This window comes from Salvia miltiorrhiza, chromosome 3 (genome assembly GCF_028751815.1).
Source record: "Salvia miltiorrhiza cultivar Shanhuang (shh) chromosome 3, IMPLAD_Smil_shh, whole genome shotgun sequence".
In the NCBI taxonomy this organism is placed as follows: Eukaryota; Viridiplantae; Streptophyta; class Magnoliopsida; order Lamiales; family Lamiaceae; genus Salvia; species Salvia miltiorrhiza.
This window is the reverse complement of record NC_080389.1, coordinates 60,159,647-60,187,307: the sequence shown is the minus strand read 5'-3', so window position 1 is coordinate 60,187,307 and position 27,661 is coordinate 60,159,647. Positions and strand designations below refer to the sequence as shown.

The window sequence follows — 27,661 nt, the reverse complement described above, 5'->3', positions numbered from 1 at the left end:
AATTCAAAAAAATAAATGGCCGGCTAGGAGTAATTTTTTACGTGTCACTTAATCTTTCAATAGTCGAAAATGATTTTGGGAATATTTTGAAGTTTATCACTATAATTCAGATATTTAATTATAATTATGTACAATTTGGGATATTTTTGTTAATTTTTTTAATAATTTGAAACAATTTCATTATTCCATTAATTGTTTGAATATTAATAATTTTTGCAAAACAAAAATTGTTCAACTTTAGAAAAAGTATAGATGCTATAATACGGCAACAATAAATATTGAAGAATGTGTCATCACTTTGTGGAAGTGCGTTCTTTAGAAAAAAAAGGATGGTTTTGGCCTCAAAGATAATGTTGCTCTTGGCTCTCAAAAAAAAAGAAAAAAGAAAAAAAAAAGATAAGGTTGCTCAAAGAGAGACAACTCTATTGGCCTCTAAAGAGACATTTCTTTTGTGTTTCATTCGACGTGTGATCACGACAAATTTGGTGCGTGGCTTTTGTTGAACAAAATAGTGCTAATGATTTAATGATTTACATACTCAAATCCCACAATATAAATCAGTGGTGGTGTTAGGTGGTGGAACACATTCAATAATATAATTAATTAATTTTATTCAGTATACATAAGTAATATCCTAATATGTGTGCGTGCAATATTATTTAATCGTGCAATATGTATTGATATTAATTAATTATCTAATTAGAAAGTAAGCTATTATTTGCAGCGGCGGAAATTAACTAAATACAATCAATATTAATGCCGTGTTATGATTAATGATTGTATTGTTAATAGTGTTTTGCGAAATTTTTGTTAGTGGGGGTTTGTTTGACTTGCAAGGTTTTGATAAATATTAATGCATTTTGCAACGTTTCCATTTTCTTTAGGTGGTGGAGATTTTGCTTTGTTGTTTCGAATTTCTATTGGTAGTGTTTGTCGTTTTTAGCATTGACGGCTGTTTAATTAATTATTTAAAGACGAATCGGTCACCAAGAAAAGAAGAAAGGGAGACGAGTGAAAAGCGTTAAAATTTGGGCGAATTTTAAAATTCCCAAATAAAATATTCAGGAAAGGTTTTGGAAAGGAAAAGAAATATATATATATATATATATATATATATATATATATATATATATATAGGGGGCCGCTCCAATGAGACCTCCTAATTTTAATGAGATCTAGGGCACGATCTGGTGCGTTTATTTTATCAATCCTATGGCTGATATTGTATCTGGAGGGTGATTTTTTTTTTCGCAGGGTTCGAATCCTGGAGGGAGCAAAATATTTTAAATTTTGTTATTCATCAGTATATACTGCATTGTTCATCAGTATATACGGCCCTGTTCATCAGTATATATGTCTTATTCATTACGAATTTTTTAAATTTTATTTTTTATCAGTATATACATCTTGTTCATTAGATATACGTTTTGTTCATTAGTATTATATGTCTTATTCATTGTCCTAGTGTTTCACGAAAAATATGGGGTCTCACTGGAGCGCGCCCCTATATATATATATATATATATATATATATATATATATATATATCAAAGTATTTACTTAAAATTATAATGATAAGGAAAATGTTCAGAAACATAAGGAAATTACTCAGTCAGAACTCAGAAGGCATGCATGTACGCTATAATATGCACAAAACATTCACTGTATTTTTTGTTTCACTTTTGATTTTTTATAGTTGTAGTCGTCTTTTTTCTTTAATTCTTATCTACTACGTTTTCGTATCATTTTAAGATAATTAATTAGTTATAATTCATTAATTCGATTAAACTTTATAATTATTGTTATATTTATTTTCTATTTTTTAAATTAATAGTTGTTAGAGTTAATTAATTCAAATTTATCTAAATTTCAATATTTAGTGATATAACTTAATTAGGATTAATTATATAATTAAAATAATGAAGTTAATAATAGACACGATGAGACACGATAATTGTGGGACTGTCAATTTAAAACACATCCGAGCAAGTATCTATTTGAAGATTAACTTTTTTTTTTCTCTTTGTTTTAAAAAAGTGTCTTGTTTTAGAATTTCATAGTTTACTTTTCATTTTAATACTCAATACAGTTGGTATCAATATTATGTTTTGTATCCCTAAAAAAAATATTATGTTTTGTAACTTGTACTTGTAAAAATAAATTATGGTAAGAGAATAAAAGTTTGGTAATTTAATCAATTAATTTATGAGAGGACGGTAAAAATTATGATAGTTTAATCTATTAATAAATTAATAAATTATAATTAAGATTTGTTCATGTTTTACATATCCTAGTTACCAAAATATTTGCATAATACATCATGAATCCTTATTTTATTTGTGCTAAAAAAACATTTATTTTGAAGCAAAAATTAACAATTTTGGTGATTGAAAGCACGTTTTTATCTGTTCATGCATTGCATGTGTAGATATTGCTTGACATGTGATCTAATGTCTCTTTCTTTTAAGTTAAATGAAGAAAACAAAATTATAGCCTAGAACTAGAATAATAAGAGCAACTTCAGCCCAACACCTATATACACTAAACTTGATGATATATATATTGACACCATTTCATATATTGTCGTGGGTGGGAGTACCCATAGATTTTGTAGTTCGATATTAATTCTTTAAGGTAATGAATGTTTAAGTTATTTAAAATTATGTGTTAACTAGTAATTTTTTTATAGTTTACTACTGGTAACATAAAAAAGAACTGCTCTATAATTTAATTTAATTTACTTCTAAACTATCTCATTAATTGAATCATTTTATTATTTTTAATAAAGCATACAATAAAACAATTAATTTAATTAACTTATGAAACAAAAATAATATTTTAGATAATATTTATTTTGGTGTGAGTGACAGTTGGAGATGAGAAATGATTTTTGCTGAAATTGCACCATTTTAAATTGGTGTAAAAACAAACCACAATGATACATATCAAACTCTTGCGGGCTGGGCTTAACTTGCATTCTGGGCCAACTCAAAAAAATCTGGACTTCAACTCAACCATTTTAATCATGAAATAGAACTACAGAATATTTATTTATTTGGATTGGATAAATCAAAAAATTTGTTAAGTTTTATATATACAGGAAGAGCCGAAGAGGTTCAAATGAAATTTTTTATTTAAAATGAAAACAAAGAACCATTATAAACTATTTGGTTGTAAAGATTTATGGTTGGATGTATTATTTTGATAGATGAATGCAATACCTGGATACGAATTCTGAAATGAGCGAATATATATATATTTTTTTGATACATTAAATTTAATGGAGAATGCATTCATTCTATAGGAATATAGTGAAGAAAATAGAAAGATATCATTCACTCTTTTTTGTAAAGATTTTACGGATGGTATTTTAAGAATGATTTTATTATAAATGGTATTTTATCTGTTCAAGCATATGTGTCAAATTTAATATAGTATAAATTTGTCTAAGTTTAATATAATATATAAATTTGATTTTCAAGAATGTTATATATATATATATAAATTGACTTCGACTTATCCAGATGATCATTAAAGTGTGAGCTCCGATAATTAATTACATATTTCTTTGTAATAACGGCAAACAAAAGTCAAGGACAATCACTTTATTACGATGTGTTTAATTTTTTCACATCACCAATTGTATGTTGCTATAGAAGAGTATACGAGCTCGCATTAAAAACTTTAATTTTTGTGGATGATAGAAATCGATGATAGTACTATATGCACATGTAAATATAAAGCTAATTATGAATTGAAATTATAATGTCTGACATGATGAGCGCAGCAGTTCAATAATACATAATCATGAAATGAATAAAATTAACATAAGCTGATCATCAAAGCTAGCATGCAACAACATACATATATAAGGATATCATATATATAGAAAACACACACACACACACATCAGATGTAGCCATCCTCTGGTGCGTTGAGATAGTTGTGAAGAAGATGGGTCAAACTGGAGGTCAAAGAGCCACGTGCCAGCAGATCCTCTGCTAATTTCACCTGATTAATTCATTCTAATTAATTAATCTCACTATATACCTATATATGGGAGGGCTAGAATAAAAACACTCTTAAGTGTATAAAATATAAACGTTTTTTAATATACGAATTTTATCCAACAGGGTTACGAATTCATCCAACATGGTTACGAATTGCGAAAAATAAATTTTTGTTACCTTTGGGATTCGAACTCATGACCACAAATTCATCCAACAGGGTTACGAATCAACCGTAGATTTTGATGATCTAAGGGCTAAAAATCATTTATATTTTATACGCTTAAGAGTGTTTTTATTCTAGCTCTCCCCTATATATATATATATATATATATATATATATGATATATCTGAAAATAGTATGATGAAATAAATAATTATATATATATATATAGGGAGAGGTTCAAATAAGAACCACTAATAAAATAAGAACGGAGAACCATTTTAAGCCATTCGATCATCAAGATCTACGGTGGATGCATCATCTTGGTGGATGGATGCAGGTGCTGGGTTCGAATCCTGAAGGGAGCAAAAAAAATATTTTTTTCGGATGCATTAAATTTAATAGCGGATGCATTAATTTGTATAGCAGATGCAGTAATTTTATTGGTTCTTATGTTCTCACGATAATTGTGGTTCTCACTATAACCGCACCCTATATATATATATATATATATATATACCTTGGCTCTGAGAGCTCCGACGTCGGATTTGAGGACTCGATTGTTGGTAGCAGCATTTTTGTATTGGTTAGAGGCATTGGCCATCTGTTGGAAGAGCGACGCATTCTCTCCCCTCAATTGCTCAACTTGCTCTTCCAGATCGCTCAAATGCGCCTGCTTTCTTCGTCTTGATCGCCGAGCTGACTCTCTGTTTGAAACCATCCTGCACCAAAATACCATCATCCATTAATCTCTCTCTAGATCTCTCTCTCTCTCTCTCACACACACACAAACACTATAAGTATACCTTTTGATGCGTTTGGTGTCGTCAGCGGGATTATGATTGTATTGATCGCCTTCCAGGTATTCTTCTTCATCTGATTGGGGACTGTCAACTGCAAACAAACGTGCATTTTTCTCTTTGATTGTATATACTACTCATTCATTAATTGTGGCATAACTGGTTGAAATCCAGAAACTTACCACATATGGATAATGGGGAGTCGATGGCGGTGGAAAGCTTTGGTGGATTAGGATTCAGATTTGGAGAAGCTGAGAATGGGTAATTATTCTCTGTGAAGGAGCTCATGCTTGAGTGAATCTCCTGAAATTAATGCATCTCATCAATCACCACTTTATGTCTTTGTTTCTTTAAAATGGACAACTTTATACCACAAGTATTAATGTAGTTTCTTGAAGCTCAAAAAAATTAATGTAGTTTCTTTGTAAGCTAGATTGGGAAATTAGGTTACTAATCCTAATTTTCTCATTCTCAACTCATCAATCATCATCATAATAATAATAATAAAGGACAACTTTGTTTTTAAAAAAGTATTGGACACTTCCTCTAAAAAAAAGTGATGCTATTTGGCCATAATATGGGTGGCACAATAGCTTTAAATTTAAACACAAACAATTAAATACATGAGTTTTTTTATAATTTTTTGTCATATTATGGCTGGGCCAAACAGCTTTTCCCAAAAAAAATGGACACTTTGACTAGGTCAGAAAATACAATTTATTTTTGGTAACCTTAGTTATTGGCCCGTACGTGTACAAAATTAATTGCGTGAATATCAACAATAAACTTATTTTTTATTGCTTACATAAAAGTTTGTGTTATACATTTTAATTTATCTACTATAATATTCACTTATTCTGACTTTCAAATTAAATATTGAATGATAGATATGTAATTGAGCTTATCAACCCACATGTACAGAGAATTGTATCGGACTCCTAAAAACATAAATAAATTATTAGTGTTAAGAAATTTTAACCTATATATAAAACGAGTCTGGTCATTTATTGCATCATAGTATTAGTGTTAAGAAATTTTAAAAATGAATTAATAATGAAAAAACCTTAATCGTTGGTTAACTTCCAGGAAATGAAGGGGGTTAGTGCATGTCTACACCCTTTTAATTACTATATATAGTTAGATTAATGTTTTTTTTTGTGAGACGATGTAGTTAGATTAATGTTGATGTGGCTTTATATATGTAACTTTTTGCGGTGTAATGAGCTTTGAAAATTATTGCATTCCAAGTGCCAAACTACATGACAACCGACTTGTAAAGCATAAACTTTATATAAAGCTACCTAACTTATTTTACTGCTAAAATATTTGACCAAATAATATGTACTCGAAATTGACATTTATTAATTCATTACGAAAATTGTAAACCTCCATAACGTTTTTTTATTTTTATTTTTTATGATTAACTGATTAATAATACCTGAAATGGTATATGGATCTTGATCCGAGTAATAACGGATCTTAATAATAAACCAAATCAAATCCCGTAAAATTTAAAAGATTATACATCGGCGCAGGTTATTATTATACTCCACATAATAACATAAAAGACATATACATATATATATATATATGTATATGTCTAATTTTTTCATGTGTATTGATTTCATACCAATTAAGTAAATCAAAATTAAAATAATTATTGGCCGACAATAAATTTGAACGTCGTAGCAATCAAATCTAGACCTAGCAACTCAATCAAATAATTCATGCTTAATTAAATATGGTGAAGAGATAGAGAAACAAAATAATTAAACATGCATATGTAATGTAATAAATTAACTAACCGAATTTTTGAAATTAAAATGCAGGTTGTCGATGGGGAAGAAAGCATGTTGATCTGAGCCTCCCAATTTGTCGTCTTGATCAGATGCAAACAGCTCCTCCAAAGCAAGTTCTGATTCACTTTTCTTCATATTTCTTGAGCCAAATAATGGCCTGCTCTTCAACACTGCTTTTTGGCCATCCATTTTTGTTTCTTTGATTGCTTAACTATGAAGAATGAGACACCACGATTTATATATATATATACAAAGAAAAAGAAGGATGTGGAAAATTAAAAAGGTGCATGGGCGAATTCAGTTAAACTTAATAGAAAGAAGCCGAATAGTAGTGGAAGAAAAAGACAAGGCTCTTGCATGACTTTTCAGCAAAAAATTATAAATATATGACATGGCTTTTTGGATTGATCTTGTTACGGAGGAAATATTTGTTTTCAGTTATTTTTTCAATTTTCAGTTTAATATTTTTTTTGACGAAAAAGGCGAAGCGTATGGGAAATATCTTTAAGTCAGATAGGAAAATCCGATCGACCTCCAGATCATTAATTACACCAACAGACGAAGCAGCATAATTTGCTAGAGCATGAGCGGCTTTATTAGCCTCCCTACGCATATGACGAAATTCTAAAACAATATATGTTCTTTAGCATGAATAAACGCTTCATACAACTCAACACAAAGAGACTCCATACCCTTATACTTCTCGTGAACCACGTGGATAGTTTAATATTTTTTAAATTGTTGAGTTTTAAGTTAATAATAACCAATAATTATGATTTACTTGTATAAGAATTAATTAAAGCTTTCATTAGTTTTGCTCAAATTAATTTCATAAGTAAATGAAAAGAACTAACAAATGTTTGTTAATTAATTTAATTTTTTACTAACATGAACATGCTCAATCGGAATAGAATCAAGCAAACACGGTTGTATAACATTATTTGGTGTCGATTGCAATAGAACTGTGCAATTTCAATTTCCCCTCACGCCAAATATTAGACGTGGAAAAAAGATAATTCAAAATATTCTCTGCGTCCCGTCTAAGATGCTACATATTCTTTTTTGGGGCCGTCCCAACGAATATGCAACATTTTTATAAATAGAAAAAATAAGGGAAAAATAAGAAGTATATCAACACCACCTATATATATATATATATATATATATATTAGTAATATGCAAAATAAGGAAAAATTCTCTAAAGTAATCCATTCGATACAAATTGGTTACTTTAAATTTAAATTTATTTTGAAATGAATACTAAACTTACGTTTCGTAGGATTATTGGCATCTAAATACAACAATTTTGAAGGTAGTCTGATCTTGCACATGAACTTTGAAATGAGTCAAGAAATACATGAACTTTGATGTTGTAGCAATTTTATCGTAAATTCAATTTCTAGACATTCGAACTCTACAGAAATCGTACGATTTTAAGGTTTGGTGTTTTATAAATCCTCTCAAAATACCGTTGTTTATAGATGTCCTATATGACGTCATTTTTAAAACGTTGGACGAGTACACGTCAATATTTCGATTGCCATGCCAGCTCTAATTTGATCAAAAATTAAACTTTTGATCAAATTATTATAACATTAAAGTTGATGTACTTTTTAAATCTTTTTAAAATTCATGTGCAATACCAAATTACCTTGAAAGTTGGTGTATTTTGATGCTGATAATCATATTCATAATTTGAGAATTTAATTTAATTTTTTAAATAATTTTATTCAACATGGCAATTAAAATGCCATGTTATAAACTTATAATAATGATAGAGACGATGCTCAAACACCTTTTTCAGTTTTTATTATAGTGATATATATTACAAAATGAGTTTGAATTTTGTGTAAATAGTTGGAGACCATTATTGAACTTGAACAAAAATTTCAACACGCCAAGACCCAATTGAGCTGTCGGATATCTTGCAACTTGCCGAAAAGTGTGATAATTACCAATATATATATATATATAGGGTAGGGTTAATATAAAAATCCCTCTTAAGATGAAAACTAGGAACCAATTTAAAGCCATTGATTTAAATAAAATAGAGGGCTGAGATTAAACTACAGATGCACAATTTCGATTGCATAGATGCACGGTTTCAATTGCATAGATGCACAATTTCGATTTGCTTGAGTATTTTGCATTGTTGGTTTCAATTGCATAAATTGCATATTTTTTAAGTGCACAGTAAAATATAATAGATGCACAGTTTCTTTTGTTGACTAAATCCTAACCATTAGATCTAATATTTAAAAGGTCAAGATTAGGTTCCTAGTTCTCGTTTTAACAGAGGTTTTTATTATAACCTCTTCCTATATATATATATATTTGATAATTAAGTTGATCTTTTCTAATAAGTCGTTCGTTCATGCACCTCTTATTCTGATTTTAACGCTTCAAACACTTTTCTTCAAATAAATGATGATATTATTCACGCTTTCAAAAAAATTGAATTTCGTGAATGGCACACTGCAATACTACTTATTTTTAGTAAACATAAGTAACACAAAAAAGAAAAAAAGAAAAAAAAAAAGAAAGAACTAAAAATGGCCATATCCACTTTGTAGCTCGTGCCCCACTCGCCCAACTTGGTGTTTCTTTCCCTTTTGTCGTATTCTTTTATCCGTCTCTCATTCACTATTTACTAATCATTTTTAATTTCCATCGCCTCCTCGTATATAATTATATATAGTTAAGATAATTGGTGGAAAATAACTTGAAATTCAAGATGTTGAGTTTCCATTTACAAACCCATCATTTTATATTGTCAACTCTCTCCACCCTTAACCAATCAATTCAAAATTTATTTAACAAGTAGTATCAAATATAGTATTGTGCAATTCATCGAGTTTTCAACTAAATGAGATCATCTATCTCATCTTTCTAGGTGTTCTACTATTCATTTTGCAGTTTTCCATAATCTTTATCCTTTGATTATTATATATCTTTAGTTTTTTAATTTAAATATTTTTTACTTGGTTGATTCAAGTGTACTAATTAATTACATGTTGTTGAGTATTAGTATATCTTTTCAATTGTTTAGTTAGTGATCATTAGGGTTGATTAATTCATAATCTTTTAATTGCTTCAGGATAGTTGACAAATCAGTTAATTTTTGGAGAATATTTAAATAGTAATTTTAAATAAAAACACAAGTATTATTTTAACTACCATTACCAAATTAGCAAGGGGCCAAGTAATTTAAACATTACACAATAATCTATATGTAATTTGTACAAATTAAAAGCTCATGGTTACTACTATTGGTTGATATTGAGTTGATAAAATACAAATCATTTTTCAACTTTGTATGAGATTAATTTGTAGGAAAATTCATCCCTTCGAAAACATCCAAATAATGGAAACCTTTTGTATTAATAAAAAGTCTAAGAATCCAAAAAAAAAAAAAATCCATGCGAACTCGGCCCATGCACACATGCATGTGGAGTATGAACATATATTCTTATCTTCTTCTTTTTTTTCTTTTTTTCTTTTTTATTTGAGATATGAACATATATTCTTATCCTTTTATCTTAACACACAATCAACATCAAGTTATCAATAAAGTCACGATTCAGTTACAGTCGATTTTAATTTTACGTGTACACAAATGCAGAATGCTTATAAAAGGGGCATATACGCTGCAGGATTCTATTTCTACAGCATATTCCAAATTCCATCAATATCCTTCTCTCTCTCCCCTTTTTTATTTTCTTGTGAATAAGACCTACAATAGTTTCTTAGTAATAAATACTAGACACTATGTTTTATAGTTTTATACAATGCTCAGACTAAAAACCGCTATCTAACTACATGTTAAATTCTTTTAGGTACGAAAATGATGAGGTGGAGATTGAATTAAGACCTCTTTAAAATAAACAACTATACATATTAAAATAAATAGTGGGTTTACTACTATAAATTACTTTATGTAATGCGAGAAAAAGAACGATAAATGCTGGTCTAGCGATAAAGTGGTTGATGTAAAGATCAAAGGTCATGAGTTTAAGCGTACCGTAACATGATCTTTAAATTTAATTATTTACTCCCCTTAGAGAACGGTGAGAACATCAATTATTCTCTATTTATTAAAACGCAAAAATTACGTGCAAGATAACTAAATGAATTAATTTTGTTGATTAGAGATCAACTATAAATTATTATCTTAATTGAAATTGGATAAATCTATACGGATCAATTTGATCCGGATCAGTAGGGGTATAAAAGTCCAAAAAAAATGACTGAAAACGTGTTTTACCTTAAATGCCCCTTATAAAAGTTTATTATTTTAAAATACTAAATTTAATATATTGTGAATATAAATTGAATGTCTTTTCAATTTTCTAGGCCATAAATTAAGTTCATGAACATATGTACTTAAATCAATACATTGAACATATATAGGATACATAAAATTAAACATTTCATAATTCTTAGGATTTTTGTAATTCGTAGGATTTTGTAATTCGTAGGATTTCATAATTTTTTTTTATAAAAAATTAAACATTTCATAATTCGTAGGATTTTTGTTTATTTAAGAAAATAATTAGTTTGGTATATATAAAGAACTTGTTTTTTAATATGTTTTTATGTTTTATCTGACTTTTTTGTTTTTGTAACATTTTTTTATTTAAACACCCCCAATCACTATAAAAAGTGTTTCAATTTTAAATTTTAAATATTTATATTATTATTATTATTATTATTATTATTATTATTATTATTATTATTATTATTATTATTATTATTATTATTATTATTATTATTATTATTATTATGTTGGATAATATATCTAAATTAAATTTCTTTACATAAATCATTAATGAGTATTGTAACATTTTTATTATTATTATTTATCAAGTTTGTATCATTATTTATCAAAATTAAAAAAGTTTGTAACATTTTTTTATTTAAACACCCCAATTATTATTATTATTATTATTATTATTATTATTATTATTATTATTATTATTATTATTATTATTATTATTATTATTATTATTATTATTATTATTATTATTATTATTATTATTATTATTATTATTATTTATCAAGTATTGTGTATTTTTCAACATCATCTTGATTTTAGTATTTTCCATGAGATCCTAATTATTCGAAACACAACCCAAAATATAAAAAGTCATAAAATGTAATATAATATATATTCTAATTTAGGATTGTATATATGTATATGTATATCACATACTTAATAAAATTAGAATATTTTGTACAAGTAATTATTTTTAGTATGAAAAAAAATTTGTGTGAGATTGAGCCTATTGTAATATCCAATAAAATCATGAATAAATTACGAAGAATTTGAGTTTACTAATTTTAATGTAATTTTTTTAGAATATAAAATATAAACTATTTTCACCCGTTAGATCATCAAGATCTACGATAGGCTCAATCTCAAATTCTTCGTAATTTATTCATGATTTCATTGGAGATTACAATAGGCTCAATCTCACACAATTTTTTTGTCATACTAAAAATAATTACTTTGTACTTTTTGAAGGGTATATATAAAATATTTTATGTATATATTATAATTAATTCATAATTTTAGGAGATAAAAAACTTTTACAATGTTTTTAGAATATAAAATATAAACTATTTTCACCCATTAGATCATCAAGATCTACGATAGGTTCAATCTCACACACATTAAAATTAGTAAACTCAAATTCTTCGTAATTTATTCATGATTTCATTGGAGATTACAATAGGCTCAATCTCACACAATTTTTTTTTTCATACTAAAAATAATTACTTGTACAAATTATTCTAATTTATTAAGTATGTGATATACATATACATATAAATATATATATACACACACACACACACACACATATATATATATATATATATAGGAGGGCTATCGTGAGAGCACCTCTTAAAATAAAAAATAACAACTACAAATAAAGTATGAATTTTATGTAGAACACATATCAATTCGCTGTATAAAGGTATGAATTGCGAAAAATAATTTTTTGCTACTTTTGGGATTCTGAGTTATAATTTTATGTAGAACACGTATCAATTCGCTGTATAAAGGTATGAATTGCGAAAAATAATTTTTTGCTACTTTTGGGATTCGAACTCAGGATCATGAATTCATCCAACAGGATGTTGAATCAACCGTAGATCTTGATGATCTAAGGGCTGAAAATGATTCTTATTTTATATTTTAAGAACTGTACTTATTTTAGCCCGCCCTATATATATTTGTAAATAAATCATATCATATATATATGAAAGCTCAACCAATTACATAAATAGTAACATATTGCCTAAGTTTATAATATTATGAAAAAATTTCATATTGCGTAAATTAAATTATTAGTTAATTTTTTATCTTTTTAATATTTTATATTTGTTAGTCATACGGATAAATGTAAATAAATTGTCCAACCAAAGTTTATAATATTATGAAAATTTATATTGGTAATATATATTATTAAAATAGACTTTAAATGAAATAATATCATATTTTTGTATTAAATGATCACACATGTTCAGTAAATGTAAATAAAATATTTAGTAAGTATATGTATTAGAGATTTAACAAATGGTGGTGTTAATGATTGTTATGCATCTATCGATCTCCTTTAGTGTACATTGGCATTGCTTAATGCATCTAAAGTACATACGTATTAATACAACTTTAGTATACTTACTTTGATATCTATGTTTTTATGTTTAATTTGTTTCATATTTTTGTTTTTGTAATATTTTTTATTTAAATAAAGGGTGTGTTTACAAAAAAGAAAAGCATACATAACAAAAATAAATGTAAAGAAACACTTCAGGAAAATAAAAGTAAAACATTTTAACAACAAAAAAAAAAACGTAAATATCAAAGCATGATATTTACAAATTCATGATTGAGTAATTAAATACATTCATGTTGGTTTACAAAATATATTAATTTTGCTTTGATATCTATGTTTTTATGTTTAATTTGTTTCATATTTTTGTTTTTGTAATAGTATTTTTTATTTAAATAAAGGGTGTGTTTACAAAAAAGAAAAGCATACATAACAAAAATAAAAGTAAAGAAACACTTCAGGAAAATAAAAGTAAAACATTTTAACAAAAAAAAAATAAAAAACGTAAATACTATCAAAGCATGATATTTACAAATGCATGATTGAGTAATTAAATACATTCATGTTGGTTTACAAAATATATTACTATAAATTAGTCAAACTTCTCATTGAAAACACAAAAGTATTTATTGAAAATAATGTTCCCAATAATATATATACATATTTCATTAATATTAAAATGAAAAATACATAAAGGGTAAATATGTCTTTTTATGTTGAACATTAATTATTTTTTGGATTTGATCCGGATCAAATTGATCCAAATAGCAAGGTCCATTGAAATTTATGATTTTGTTTACTTGGTCAAACACGTGTTTCATTCTTCCGAAAATAAATGTTTCCATTATATTACAAAGTTTTGTTGTTAAATGTCTAGAATCGCACACTGAAATATTCGCTTCAAACAGAAAAATGTTGAATGCCCATACCCTATTTTGAAACTCGTGCCATATATCTCTGCTCTTGTATGATCAAAATTTATAGTCTCCGCCTCCGGCTTCACCTTTTCACTAATTATTTTAGATCTTACCATAATTTTCATCGCCGAATTGAATAATAAGAATATTGGTGGAAAAATAACCTCATCTTCGTATATTTTTACAATATATATATATATATACACTATATTTACCCTTCTTACTATTGCCACCTATACTCCTATTCAAATTAATAGCCTTGGAATTTAGGAGTTTCATTAATTTAGATAGATATCTATACTATATTAAAACAGCAGTTTTCAATTAAAAATTGATTTCAAATCAATTTGAAATTGATTTGAATGGCAATTTTGATAATACTTTTAATATGAGGGTTAAAAAAAATTATTAACACCACTAACTCATTTCACACGTTCACACTAATTCAACAAAATATATTAATTACTTAGAAAACACTATTCAAATATATTTATTCAATTTGATTTTCTTTTAAATTCATCAACTTTAATTTATAAAAAAATATTCAATATGGATGTTAAATTAAAGATAATGACGATATCTTTAATTTGATGTAAAAATTATAAAAAATAAATTTAAAACCAATAAATTATTATAGTTTAAAGTCACCAAATTATTTTTTCTCTCTCTCCTCTCTCTTCTCTCCTCTATCATCTCCTCTCTCATTTCTCATTTTTTAAAATTCACGGTTCTTTCATTCCTTTTTCAATATTTTTTTATTTTATTTTTTATGTTTTTACTATAGATCAATATTTTTTATATTTTACTATTTATATTTTTATTATATCAGTTTAATGCAATTACAATGATAAAACTTATATTTGTTCATTTTAGAAATCTTTAGCTTAAAAATATTTTTTTAAAGGTCAACTTTATATTAATATAAATTTGTAGATAAATAACTAATATATAGTATATCTTAAAAATCGAATTTTTAAGCTTCAAAATTACTCATTGGAAAATCAGTAATTAGAGAACCATTATCGATTTTCTTTAAAAATAAAAAATAAAAGTAAATTGAAGAGTTTAATTTTTTAGTAGCACATTTATTTAAATTTACTGAAATTGTATACATTTTATTTTGGAAAATGAACGACACATATCTCATGTTAAACCCTTTATTTTTTCACTTTCCAATTGAAAAAAAAAATGTATACATTGTAACTTTATTTTAAAATTTTAGCATAAACAAAATGACCTCATAAATATGCATTCGAAAACTATATTAAACTACAGTTATACTATATGTAAATAAATAGTTTTGTACATCTTAGAATATTATATGATCCATAATGATACTCATTATCATCTATACTTGCTTTTGATATTTCATAATTTATTTATTTATAAATTTATACACATTATCAATTAAATCAATTAATTGCTATTTCAATAATTGAAAATTCGAATGTTTTCAGATTGATATTTTTATTGAGATTATTTTGTGAATAATTTATTTTTTATTGAGATCATTTATGTTTATATTTACTTATCTATATATATATAGGAATTGGTTCAATATATATATATATATATATATATATATATATATATATATATATATTATGTTTAACATTTTTATTTATTTATTTAAATTATCATTCAATTTCAATGATGGTCGTGCATCGCACGAGCGGGCACATACTAGTTGATATGTAAAAACAAGTTATAATGCATAATATTTTAATATATTGAAATTAAATAGATTCATGCATGTTTAATTAAATAAGTTCATGTATTTCTCAATTTTTTTTTATATATTTTTATGCATCCATCAATTCATGGTATCTAATTAAATATTTTTATGTATTTACAAATTCAATGTAACTAATAATTAAATACTCCTATATTACTGAAACACGTCGAGTGTACCATTTTCTTTTATCCGATTCATAGAGCTTTGAACCTAATGAAACCCTCAAATCCATTTATATATATTCTAGTTTATTTTTCCAGCTTTTCAGAATATATTTTTCTTTGATTTTATCATGTATGATCTGTTCACGTTTTAAATTACATTTTTAATAGTGTAATCATGACTGAGTATATGATAATAATATATTAAATATATTAATATATGATCTGTTCACGTTTTAACTTACATTCGATTTTTTTTAAGGTATATGATAATAATATATTAAATATATACTATAAGACTTAAATTTAAACAAACGTGTGAAAGAGGTGAAGTAATTTAACAAAAAATACAAGATTGAATTTTGTCTATATCTCGAGTATTTTTGGTCCTTGATTATTAAATTTGTCCACAATATGGAGATAGTATCGAAGTAACATGATTTGACATCTTTAGAGAGAGAGAGAGGAAGTCAGCGTCATCGTTAACCTCCTCGACTCGAACAACAGACTTCGGATAAAATTGTGGGACTGACTGACACCGAAAGCTGACGTCGATTCCTACCCGCGAACTAATCCAACACTGCTCCCTTTAATTATACCATTTTCTCATTCAAATTTCCACTCAACTTCTCAATTCCCAGATTCTCGTTTTTCCTTATCAGCCTCCTACAAATTGGGGAAAATTCTCCCTAGTTATTTTTGCTTGCAGCAGAGATGGGAGCACAAGATTCTGCGAAACGACCGCTAGTGTTTGCATATTATGTCACTGGCCATGGTTTCGGCCATGCCACCCGCGTTGTCGAGGTTCATCTCACTCTTCCTCTTCCTCACACTCTGTGTGTGCAATTGCATGTGTTTGGATTGTCGCTGTTGATTTCGTTTCTTTTCCACTTTGGCATGCTTATGAAAGACTACAGTGAGCTGTTTGATGGAATTGCTTGCTCATTTAATTGGTTCTTTTTTCTTTTGGTGCATTGTGTTTTAGAAAATCCCAAAACAAGAAGAGAGATTTAGTATATTTGGTTTTGCAAGGGGCCGATGATCCAAGAACTGTTGGACATTATTATGTCAGTTTTCTAAAAGTGCAACTTAATATATACTTGTTTCAACCTCTTTTTACTTTATGCTCCTTCAAAATATATTTTTAGTTTTGTAAATCACCAGTACTTTTTCAGGGCATAATCTCACAAAGACCGTTTTTTTATTAGTTAGTCTACAACCTGCAGCTTCTCAGAGGGGCATAGTTGTAGTTGAGTCGTATTGTGCTCTTCTAGTATTCCTATTCCCCTTGAAGCAGGGGCGGATGCAGAAAAAAAATCCTTGATGGGGCTGTATTTTCTGAATTTTGAATTTTAGATTTCGAGAAAACAATTTTATACCTCTCATATTGGTGATGGGGGCTATTTTCACAAAATACCGATAATTTGACGTTTTTATATGAATGAAAGAAGAACTTTTTTTGCGTAATGGGTATGTGATGGATTCACCCCATTCTTGTCTGTACTATGAATTTTCATTTTTCTTGTATAGGTTGCTCGACATCTCATTCTTGCTGGGCATGATGTTCATGTGGTCACTGGTGCACCAGATTATGTTTTTACAACTGAAATACAGTCTCCTCGTCTTTTTCTACGGAAGGTCTGTTTTGCTCTTCTGCAATGTTCATGATGAATATCTTCTACTTTGAAAGTACCTCATAAATCTGTAGTTCTGATGAAACGGTCAACTGTCTGTTATACAGGTGCTCTTGGATTGTGGAGCAGTTCAAGCAGATGCATTGACAGTTGATCGCCTTGCATCTCTGGAAAAGGTATTGCCTTTTGCATTGCAGAGTTCATGTCATAATTATCCTGCTCCATGTTAACTCCTTGTTGTTGTACTGATTTTTTTCAGTATTCCGAGACGGCTGTAGAACCTCGTGAGAGTATTTTAGCTACAGAAGTAGAGTGGCTGAAATCCATCAAGGCAGACTTTGTGGTAAAGTTCATACCTTAGACACCTTTAAATATAAAATCCCACCTATTTCAAAACACGCTGTAAATTATCAGATCTGCTTTATTACCCATTTCTCCTTCAAATATGTTTAAGCGTAGGTGTCAGATGTCGTTCCAGTTGCTTGCCGAGCAGCAGCTGATGCTGGCATACGCTCAGTTTGTGTCACGAATTTTAGGTAATGTCTCTATCTCTTGCTTGCTGCACGTGTGATGCTGTGTCTGGCAATCCTGTTCTCTGTTCATATTGCTAAATTTTTGCCATATGAGTAAAAACTGAACGATGCTTGATCCTCTTACAAGCTTCTCTATGAATTTTGTCCTCGTAATGGAATACATGGGCTCTTCTTGAATGTGAGTAGGCAAATTATGAAGACTATTGACCCTCACTTATTATGGTGTGAGTTTCTAAGTCACATTATTGCCCTGGCCTGAACTAATTAATTGATTGATGCAAACGATGTTAACAAATTCTCTGTCACGTTTTACATATTCCTTTAGTTGTATATATTTCTGATGTAACCACGTACTGAGCTGGATTTCCTTTCAGCCATATTCATTCTCGTCTTGAAATTTTGTTGGCAGTTGGGACTTCATCTATGCTGAATATGTAATGGCTGCTGGTCATCATCACCGGACCATAGTTTGGCAGGTTACTGCAGTAAAGCTGTTTATGAATATTACTATACATGCTTAACCATTGTCTTTTTATTTAAATTTAGTGTTGGTAATAATTGAAGAGTCACAGCATAATAGTACTGGTTAATTCTGTGCACAATAGCAGTGTGGCATCATCCCTTTTTAGCCTTGTAAACTATCCATGGTATGTCTATGCTGGCTAGCACACTGGTTGGTCATGTCCTTGTTCTGAGTTAGAAGGTATGAGTTTTCATGAAGCGTCAAAATATCTGTTAGCAAATCATAAAGATAATGTTTATTATTTGAAAGCATGAGGTACTCTTAGGATGGAATGAAATACAATGTTTGAAGGATATATGTTATATGGGGGAATCGGATGATTCTCAAGATGTTGGAATTGCATTGCTTTATGAGACTTTCAATAGCTAAATCATAATCTACAGTAAATTACTTATTAGATAGTTAGTTGCACTCTACTTTAGGTGATTACCCTTCTCTATGTATTAGCTCAGTGCAGAACTTCTAAGAACTCTTCGAATGGTACTGTTCAAGAGATCTTATGGTTTCTCTTAATCTGTTTTTACTTAATCAGTTCATCCTAAAGTCATGCTTGGGTAATGCAGATTGCTGAGGACTATTCACATTGTGAATTTCTTATCCGTCTCCCAGGATACTGTCCAAGTAAGCCAACACAAAACTCATTATTATTTTAATCTCTTATTTTTATGTGTTCGTCCCTTTCTGTAAAGTAAGTGCTGGAGAGTTGAATTTATTTTCTCTATCTCATATCCATGATTTTACTACAGTGCCTGCATTTCGTGATGCAATTGATGTCCCCTTGGTAGTGAGGAGGTTGCATAAAAACCGTGAGGAGGTCAACAAAAGATTTTCACTTTAAACTTGTGACTGGATGAATGATTAGTAGATAGACCATTTTACATATTAATCCTCTTTATACTATCCAGATCAGGAAAGAACTTGGGATTGGGGAGGATGTGAAGACTGTCATTCTCAACTTCGGTGGACAGGTACCTTAATCAACCTTGACTCTGTCCTTGAAGCACCTAGAAGAAACACTCAAAAGATAGCATTTTCATATTGTGTTGTGGTTTATTTTCTGTGGCTCTTGTTTGAGTTTGGAGTATAAACAGCAAGGAACATTTGTCTTTAAAGGCTGCCTAAAGCGCGAGGGCTTGTTTCCCTTAGCGAGCCACTTATTTCTTTCTTGCCAGTCCAACATGAACAAACATGCGGGTGGCCTTTTTTCCCGTTCTTTTTTCTTTAGGAACAGCCAAACAGGAAAATCAGTTTAAACCTACAATTTGGGCGTTAAATTTTCCACTATGCAATGTGATGAATACTGTCACCCATCATATGGTCTTCAGTTGATAAGGTTTTGTTTGGTATATAAATGTACTCTCTTGAGTTATTCATAAAATGAAAATGCACATACATGTTTGACATCTTTTTTGATGTTTGATGCTTTCTTTTGCAAGTGTCCCCTACACATTTTTTTGCTATCTTTCAAATTTGTTTCTAATTAATGATTCCCTATTTGGGTTACATTGATTTGACCAATTGTGCGGTCACTATTTGCAGCCCTCTGGTTGGACTTTGAAGGAAGAGTTCCTGCCTAGCGGTTGGCTGTGTCTGGTAACTATTGTTTTTTCATTTCAAGGATTTTTTATGCAAATGGCATTCCAGAATCAAGGATAAAATATTTTTTTGATTCTATGTTCAGGTATGTGGTGCATCTGAGAGTCTCGACCTTCCGCCAAATTTTGTGAAACTTGCAAAAGATGCATACACTCCTGACTTGATAGCAGCATCTGATTGCATGCTGGGTGAGTCATATAACTTCTGCTTATATCTTATGTCTTGCTAAAGTGAAGTGGCATATAAGACTGTCATTCTTCTGAAATTCCAGGTAAAATTGGATACGGAACAGTTAGTGAGGCCCTCGCATACAAGATTCCATTTGTCTTTGTACGCCGGGACTACTTTAATGAAGAACCTTTCTTAAGAAATATGCTAGAGGTAAAATTTGGTTATAGTGCGGGCTTGAAACATTTAGTCTCATAGCTCAGTACAATGGTCTGGTATCTTTTTTCTGGAATATGGGTACAGCTTCACCAGATTTGATGAAATCCAGATCTTTTTATCAGTTCTATCAAGCTGGTGTCGAGATGATAAGAAGGGACCTATTAACTGGACACTGGGGACCATACCTCGAACGTGCAATTAGCTTAAAACCGAGCTATGAGGGGGGCATAAATGGTGGTGAGGTATCCAGTTTTCCTTTCTATGTCTGAAAATCTTGTTTTCGTTATCTCCTTGTAAATATCAATTACCAAAAGACTAATGAAAATAATATCATTGGTTATCATATTTAAGGGATACGTTGGTCTTTTTAACTTGTGCTGACAGAAGATGCATTCAAGTCTTGAAGATAGCACTTGGGTGGGTTGGGATTGAATCGATATTATACAATCTGAGAAAGCCTGTAACCAGTCTAACAATTTGCATTTCATGTCATATAAAATTTTGAGTTCAGCCCATGCATATATAATGGTTTGTCTCTAGATTTTGAAACAACTTAAATAAGCTCTGTTCTGGAGACTTTGTTTTCAACTTTGTGTATGACCTTGAGTTCAACAAAGGACGTAATATATTCTGGTATTATGGTAAAATTTCCTGATGGTGATATATTTCTTATTCTCAGAGTAGAAGTTTACGTTTATCTCTATGGGCTTGTTCATAATCTAATTCATGGATCTGCATGTGTTTTTCTCTTAACATGACATTCTGTAAAAAGCATTTGAAAGGTTTACGCCTCGTTCTTTTTTATTTCCGAACCCCTCTTTCCAAATTTTCTACCATAGTGGACAATCAAAACATGTTTGTTTTATTATATTTTCATTCAAAATTCTCATTTTCAATTTCTTACAACACTTTCTTCAACTGGTCACTATCTTGTATCATCATTGCAACAGAATCACCACTTAAATATTCTGGTCTTTGTTCTAACCAAAAATTCAGAATGCATCCACAATAAAATAATAAAAGATAAAATCACCCTACAAATTTTGAATTTCTAGCTGTAAAGCGTCATTTATGTAGACATAGTTCTAACTTCCTGACAAAAAAGCATACCCTTTCACGAAATTCAGTACAGCTTCTACACGCAATACTGAAACCTGGAAATTATAACTAAAATTGAAACCAAGCATTCCCTCATTCTTGCTTCTTTGTAATTCTATATATACATTTAATATAGATTTGGAATTTTGTGGATCTGATTTACTGTAAAATTCCAGGTTGCGGCTAAAATTTTGCAAGATACAGCCTTCGGTAAAAATTATGCAGCAGACAAGGTGAGCCTAAGACTGTTCTGCTGTTGATGCCTAAGAAATTTGAACTGTATCTGGATTCCATGGAGGACAAACTGATACTTGACTTTGCCTTTTCTTTTCTTATTTGAGAGATGATGTTGTTTTGATGTGATTGAACTGATAAGTTGATTGTCTCTTTTTTGCTTGAGTTTAGCTTAGTGGGGCTCGGAGATTGCGTGATGCTATAGTTCTTGGGTATCAATTGCAAAGGGTTCCAGGCAGAGATCTCAGCATCCCAGATTGGTATGCGAATGCTGAAAATGAACTTGGTCTCCGCACTGGATCTCCTACCGCTCTCCTGAGTGAAGATACTTTTTTCACGCCATCGTTAGTCATTCTCCTTCATGCTCCTCATTATTCTATTCCCGTTAATAGATTTCACAAAATACATTTTCTTTCATTTCTATTAGACGCCCTGAAGATTTTGAGATTCTTCACGGAGATTGTATGGGCCTTTCTGATACCGTGACTTTCTTGAAGAGCCTGTCGGAACTTGATGTTATCCTTGTTTCTGGAAAGATTACTGAGAAGCTCCAAAAGAGGGAACGAAAAGCTGCTGCTGGTCTCTTTAACTGGGAGGTATTTTCTGAATCTTTTAATCGTGCTTTGTAATTCTGATTTAATTGGTATACTTTTGGTTAACATAGAAAATTCCATGTCTACACGATTGTTGATGTTCTTACACACATTGGTACACGAGCTAACACTTTTTGTTGCTAATAATTGAGAGTAGGAAGACATTTTTGTGACAAGAGCACCTGGAAGGTTAGATGTTATGGGTGGAATTGCGGACTACTCTGGAAGCCTTGTACTTCAGGTGCGTTACCGCATTCGAACACTGACCTCTTCCCCTCCCCAAGACAAAAATAGCCATGAAGTCAGAAAAAACAGAATCTGTATCATAGATAGTCTATTGGATCTTTCTGCTGAAAGATGTGTATTAATTTTTCTTATGCAAGCCACAAGCACTTACTATTGATCAGCTACAATGATGATGGATATATAAGAGAAATGCAACTACTATTTTCACCAGTGATTTTCTGCCTCATTGCCGTGATGATTTCTCTGTTGCTTGTCCTAAAATGTCTACAGATGCCGACAAGAGAAGCTTGCCACGTTGCCGTACAAAAGTGCCATCCAACTAAACAGAGATTGTGGAAGCATGCCCTGGCTCGACAGAATGCTAAAGGACAGGGACCAACTCCTGTTCTGCAAATTGTATGTGAATACCTGTGATCTGAAGTTCTACTAGCTCAATAACAAAAGCATTTGTAGTTCAACCCTAGCAGTCTGTTTTTTCTTTCTTTTGTCTTCATCAATAGTTCAATACTCATGCTTATTGCTTAATCTTTAAATCTTACTCTTTTTAGGTATCGTATGGATCTGAGTTAAGCAATCGTGGGCCTACCTTTGACATGGATCTGTCAGATTTTATGGATGGAGAGCAGCCAATGTCATATGAAAACGCCAGAAGTTTCTTTGCTCAGGATCCATCCCAAAGGTTTTATACTATATGTTGTTGTCTGCTTTTAGATTATCTCTTATACTATAAACTCACTATATTCTGGACCTAGATGGGCAGCATATATTGCGGGAACCATTCTTGTTCTGATGAAAGAACTGGGCATTCGCTTTGAGAACAGTATCAGTGTTCTGGTATGTGCTACTTTTACTAACGATATTGGTTGCTTGCTCTTATTCTCACCATGATTATGAGCTGTCTTATTGCATCTTTATCTGATAATTGTGAGATTTTTATCTTTTTATGGTAAATAAGGCTCATCAGGATGTTTATGTGAACCTGGGTCATTTTGTTGTGCAACTTAAACAACTCGAGGAGAACAGAGTTTACAAAAAACAAAAAACAAAAAACAAAAAAATGTGTTTCCTTTTTGAGAAAAATAAAATTCCAAGTTACTTCAACATGGATATGAACAAGAAATCTTGGGTATGTAAATTTTATTCAGAAGATGTGTTGTTTACTTGTTTGTTCCTAAATTAATTGAATTCACATGTTTCAAGAAAATGTATGATCCTGCTCATACTATTGCTTTTCTTATATATAGTTCTGTCTTGGCAATACCAATCTTAAATAATTATCATTTGGTGATACTGATACCTGTCATACAACTTCAAATTGTAATGTTATCAATCCTTTAGGTATCCTCTGCTGTGCCAGAAGGCAAAGGTGTCTCTTCTTCTGCAGCTGTGGAGGTCGCTACCATGTCTGCAATCGCCGCTTCTCATGGTGCTGCTCACTCTTCTTCTTTTATTAGCTTATTATTAACTGGTTTCTCTTAGTATCTGAACTGCACTAGGCTTTATCTGAACTGGTTGGACGGACTATGACATTTTATTAATATTTCATCATGAGCTATATGTAGTCTCTTTATTTAATCTTTGTTGTGTACTCTGGCAGTCGGCATTATCTAGTTATTATATCTTGAAAAAAAATATATAAAAAATCAGAGGATTATGAAGTGGGGAATATTTAGGACTGCATTATCAACTAGAAGAGAAAATGGTTAATCTTGTTCACTTAGCAATCGACTTCCTCTCCATGACTCTGCTGCTTTTAGCTTTATAATCCGTTTATTTTTAACACTAGTGAAATCTGTGCTTTTCAGGACTAAATATCGAGCCAAGACAGCTTGCTTTGCTCTGCCAAAAGGTTTAAATTCTGATATGTGAACATCACATGCACAGTCACTTAGACACAGATTATAACATTTATATATATGTGATCCTCACACTTGCAATTTTTTCCATGGGAAGGTGGAAAATCATGTAGTCGGAGCTCCATGCGGTGTCATGGATCAGATGACTTCTGCATGTGGTGAAGCTAACAAACTTCTTGCAATGGTTTGTCAGGTAGTTGACCCACACATATCTTCTCTTGTAATAGTTTTAAAGAAAACACATTTAGTTGCCTTGACTGTTTTTGCAGCCTGCCGAGGTATTAGGTCTCGTGGATATTCCTAGTCATATAAGATTTTGGGGAATCGATTCAGGAATTCGGCATAGGTAATTGATTTGACAAAGAATTCTCTCTCTCTCTCTCTCTCGGTACTGAACATCATGGATCATTTCGCAGTGTTGGTGGCGCTGATTATGGATCGGTCAGAATAGGAGCCTTCATGGGTCGGAAAATTATTAAATCCGTGGCAGCAGAATTGCTATCACAGTCTTCTGTCAATGGTGTGACATCCGATGATCTGGAAGAAGATGGAATCGAACTACTTGAAACCGAGGCTTCCTTGGACTACTTATGCAACTTGTCACCGCATAGGTAAACTCTAGGCCTATCCGCTCGTCTCCCATAAATAAATGGTGTCCTCTGAATCACTCTACCTCTCTTGAAATTTCTATCTGCATTACTTTCCACCTTCTTTCTATATTGAATTATTTAGTTTATATCTCAGCCGATGAGGCTGTTCTTGTAATATGTAAGCCGGTTTGACATATCTTTGGTCTGTCGATATCAGATATGAAGCTCTCTATATTAAGCAACTTCCTGAAACAATACTTGGCGAGGCTTTCTTGGGGAAATATGCTGACCATAATGATCCAGTCACCGTCATTGATACAAAGAGAAATTATGGACTCAGAGCAGCTACCAGACATCCTATATACGAAAATTTCCGAGTCAAGGTAACATAAAAAAGAAAATTCCTTGAATATATAACTTTCTGTGGGTTATATGAGAGCATTAAGTTTGTGTATGATTTATTATTGGTAATTACATGAGATATGGTCTTCTTATGATCTACTATATATGAATTATGGTGTGGAAATTTCTTGTATTCATCGTCTTGATCTTTAGTAATACACCGGTTTTTGTATGAATACAGGCCTTCAAAGCATTACTAACATCTGCAACTTCAGATGACCAGTTAACTGCTCTAGGAGAATTATTGTATCAGGTACCTCTATAGCTTATGCCATGGAATTTTCTCGTTCGACTTCTTTTCTTTAAGCGCGCTGGACGCTCAAATGTTCATGCATACATTCTCTTCGATCTAATAAAAATTGCTGCTGATTGTGGCGTTGATTTGCTCGACAGTGCCACTATAGCTACAGCGCTTGTGGACTCGGCTCAGATGGGACAGACAGGGTGGTGCAGCTGGTGCAAGAAATGCAGCACAGTAAAAATTCAAGGGCAGCTGAAGGAACTTTATACGGTGCAAAAATCACCGGTGGAGGATCCGGGGGCACTGTCTGCATCGTAGGCAGGAACTGCTTACGAAGCAACGAGCAAATTATTCAGGTAACTACGTACACACGGACATCAATATTTTCATCGCCTCAAAAACTTGTGTAAGACAGTCTGATGGATCAAGATTCGGATTCAAGGTCATATATTAGTAAATTTGCTGGTGTTTTATAATCTTTGGTCCGTCTAATGAATCTTGACCCGTCAGATCGTCTTATATGTACACGACTTCCCCATTCTTGATAAACTAAGCGTTACTTTGGATTGCGATGCGCAGATCCAGAAGCGATACGAAGGCGCAACGGGCTACTTACCGATTGTTTTCGAGGGATCGTCTCCGGGTGCCGGGAGATTCGGTCATCTCAGAATTCGACGTCGCCTGAGATCCAAGTAGAATAACTATTTAAAAAGGGATTATTCTTATCCCCCTAAATAAACTGATAGTCTTGATAGCGGATGAGGAGATGCTATTAGTAAACCTCCTATTTCTATGTATTAAACCATTGAACACTTGTTTAGTCAAATGTGTAATTCAAGTGTAATTTATACAACTGTTTAGCTAATTAATGTATACTGTGAGAAATATGTCTGCTGTAACCATGGCCAACAGCCATTTGTTTGCTATAAGAAGTTTGTATTGTTCGCATTTTGATCATTATAAATTAGGCATAAATATATTTGATGTCCCATTAAATAAATAAACAATCCATAAGCCATTCTATTACTATCCTTACCAAGAGCTCAGTTCAATTTCTTTCATTCACATGCACTGATACACAACTTACAATCCAATAAGATTCCATCATTTTCACACTTTATTGATTACGGCGAGTTGACAATTCAAGTAATTTCTCCGTTCCAACTTTTAGTATCTATTTTTCTTTTTTGGACATTCCATATTTTAGTATTCATTTCTATTTTTAGTAAAAGTAGATATGACCCTTACTCCGCTTCAATTATTTTAAAACTCGCATAAAAGGTGAGATTCTTATTCTACTCACAATACACTCAATTACTTTATTAAAACACGTGTCATTCTCAAATGGATATTAAAAACGGAACGAAGGAAGTATAAAATATTGCTTCATCCGTGCATAAAAAATGTACTTAGTTTACCATTTTCGTCTATACATAATAAATGTAATTAATTTATTTTTCATAAGTTTTCTATTCAAAATAAAATAGGATCATTACTTCACTTATTTAGAAACGGATACATAAATT

The 27,661-nt window shown here is 30.5% G+C and overlaps 2 protein-coding genes across 2 annotated transcripts; one reads left to right on the top strand and one right to left on the bottom strand.

Annotated features, from left to right (window-relative positions):
* Window positions 1–3,732: 3,732 nt before the first annotated feature.
* LOC131015009 (basic leucine zipper 9) lies at window positions 3,733–7,147 on the bottom strand. The gene is made up of 5 exons (XM_057943204.1): window positions 6,776–7,147; window positions 5,153–5,273; window positions 4,977–5,064; window positions 4,691–4,892; window positions 3,733–4,011 (listed from the first exon to the last, which is right to left on the bottom strand). Exons 1-5 carry the CDS (start codon window positions 6,956–6,958, stop codon window positions 3,910–3,912), a joined length of 696 nt encoding a protein of 231 aa, XP_057799187.1. The 5' UTR covers window positions 6,959–7,147; the 3' UTR covers window positions 3,733–3,909.
* A 9,427-nt stretch (window positions 7,148–16,574) lies between these two features.
* LOC131015003 (L-arabinokinase) lies at window positions 16,575–27,080 on the top strand. The gene is made up of 29 exons (XM_057943197.1): window positions 16,575–17,006; window positions 17,733–17,840; window positions 17,944–18,012; window positions 18,096–18,179; window positions 18,296–18,372; window positions 18,779–18,845; window positions 19,456–19,513; window positions 19,639–19,706; window positions 19,798–19,860; window positions 20,432–20,485; window positions 20,574–20,676; window positions 20,760–20,869; window positions 20,998–21,117; window positions 22,150–22,206; window positions 22,379–22,551; window positions 22,635–22,803; window positions 22,958–23,041; window positions 23,317–23,442; window positions 23,595–23,725; window positions 23,799–23,880; window positions 24,385–24,472; window positions 24,852–24,895; window positions 25,000–25,095; window positions 25,172–25,248; window positions 25,319–25,513; window positions 25,710–25,875; window positions 26,076–26,147; window positions 26,288–26,491; window positions 26,715–27,080. Exons 1-29 carry the CDS (start codon window positions 16,917–16,919, stop codon window positions 26,829–26,831), a joined length of 2,952 nt encoding a protein of 983 aa, XP_057799180.1. The 5' UTR covers window positions 16,575–16,916; the 3' UTR covers window positions 26,832–27,080.
* The last annotated feature ends 581 nt before the right edge of the window (window positions 27,081–27,661 follow it).

Excerpts from the sequence above, each read along its gene's own strand:
- LOC131015009 (XM_057943204.1), bottom strand. The coding sequence starts at position 6,958 with ATGGATGGCCAAAAAGCAGTGTTGAAGAGCAGGCCATTATTTGGCTCA. Across the intron at positions 4,893-4,976 it reads GACACCAAACGCATCAAAAG|GATGGTTTCAAACAGAGAGT; the intron begins GTATACTTATAG and ends ATTTTGGTGCAG. Across the intron at positions 4,012-4,690 it reads TCGGAGCTCTCAGAGCCAAG|GTGAAATTAGCAGAGGATCT; the intron begins GTATATATATAT and ends TGAATTAATCAG.
- LOC131015003 (XM_057943197.1), top strand. The coding sequence starts at position 16,917 with ATGGGAGCACAAGATTCTGCGAAACGACCGCTAGTGTTTGCATATTAT. Across the intron at positions 18,373-18,778 it reads GTTTGTGTCACGAATTTTAG|TTGGGACTTCATCTATGCTG; the intron begins GTAATGTCTCTA and ends TTTTGTTGGCAG. Across the intron at positions 19,707-19,797 it reads TGCATAAAAACCGTGAGGAG|ATCAGGAAAGAACTTGGGAT; the intron begins GTCAACAAAAGA and ends TATACTATCCAG.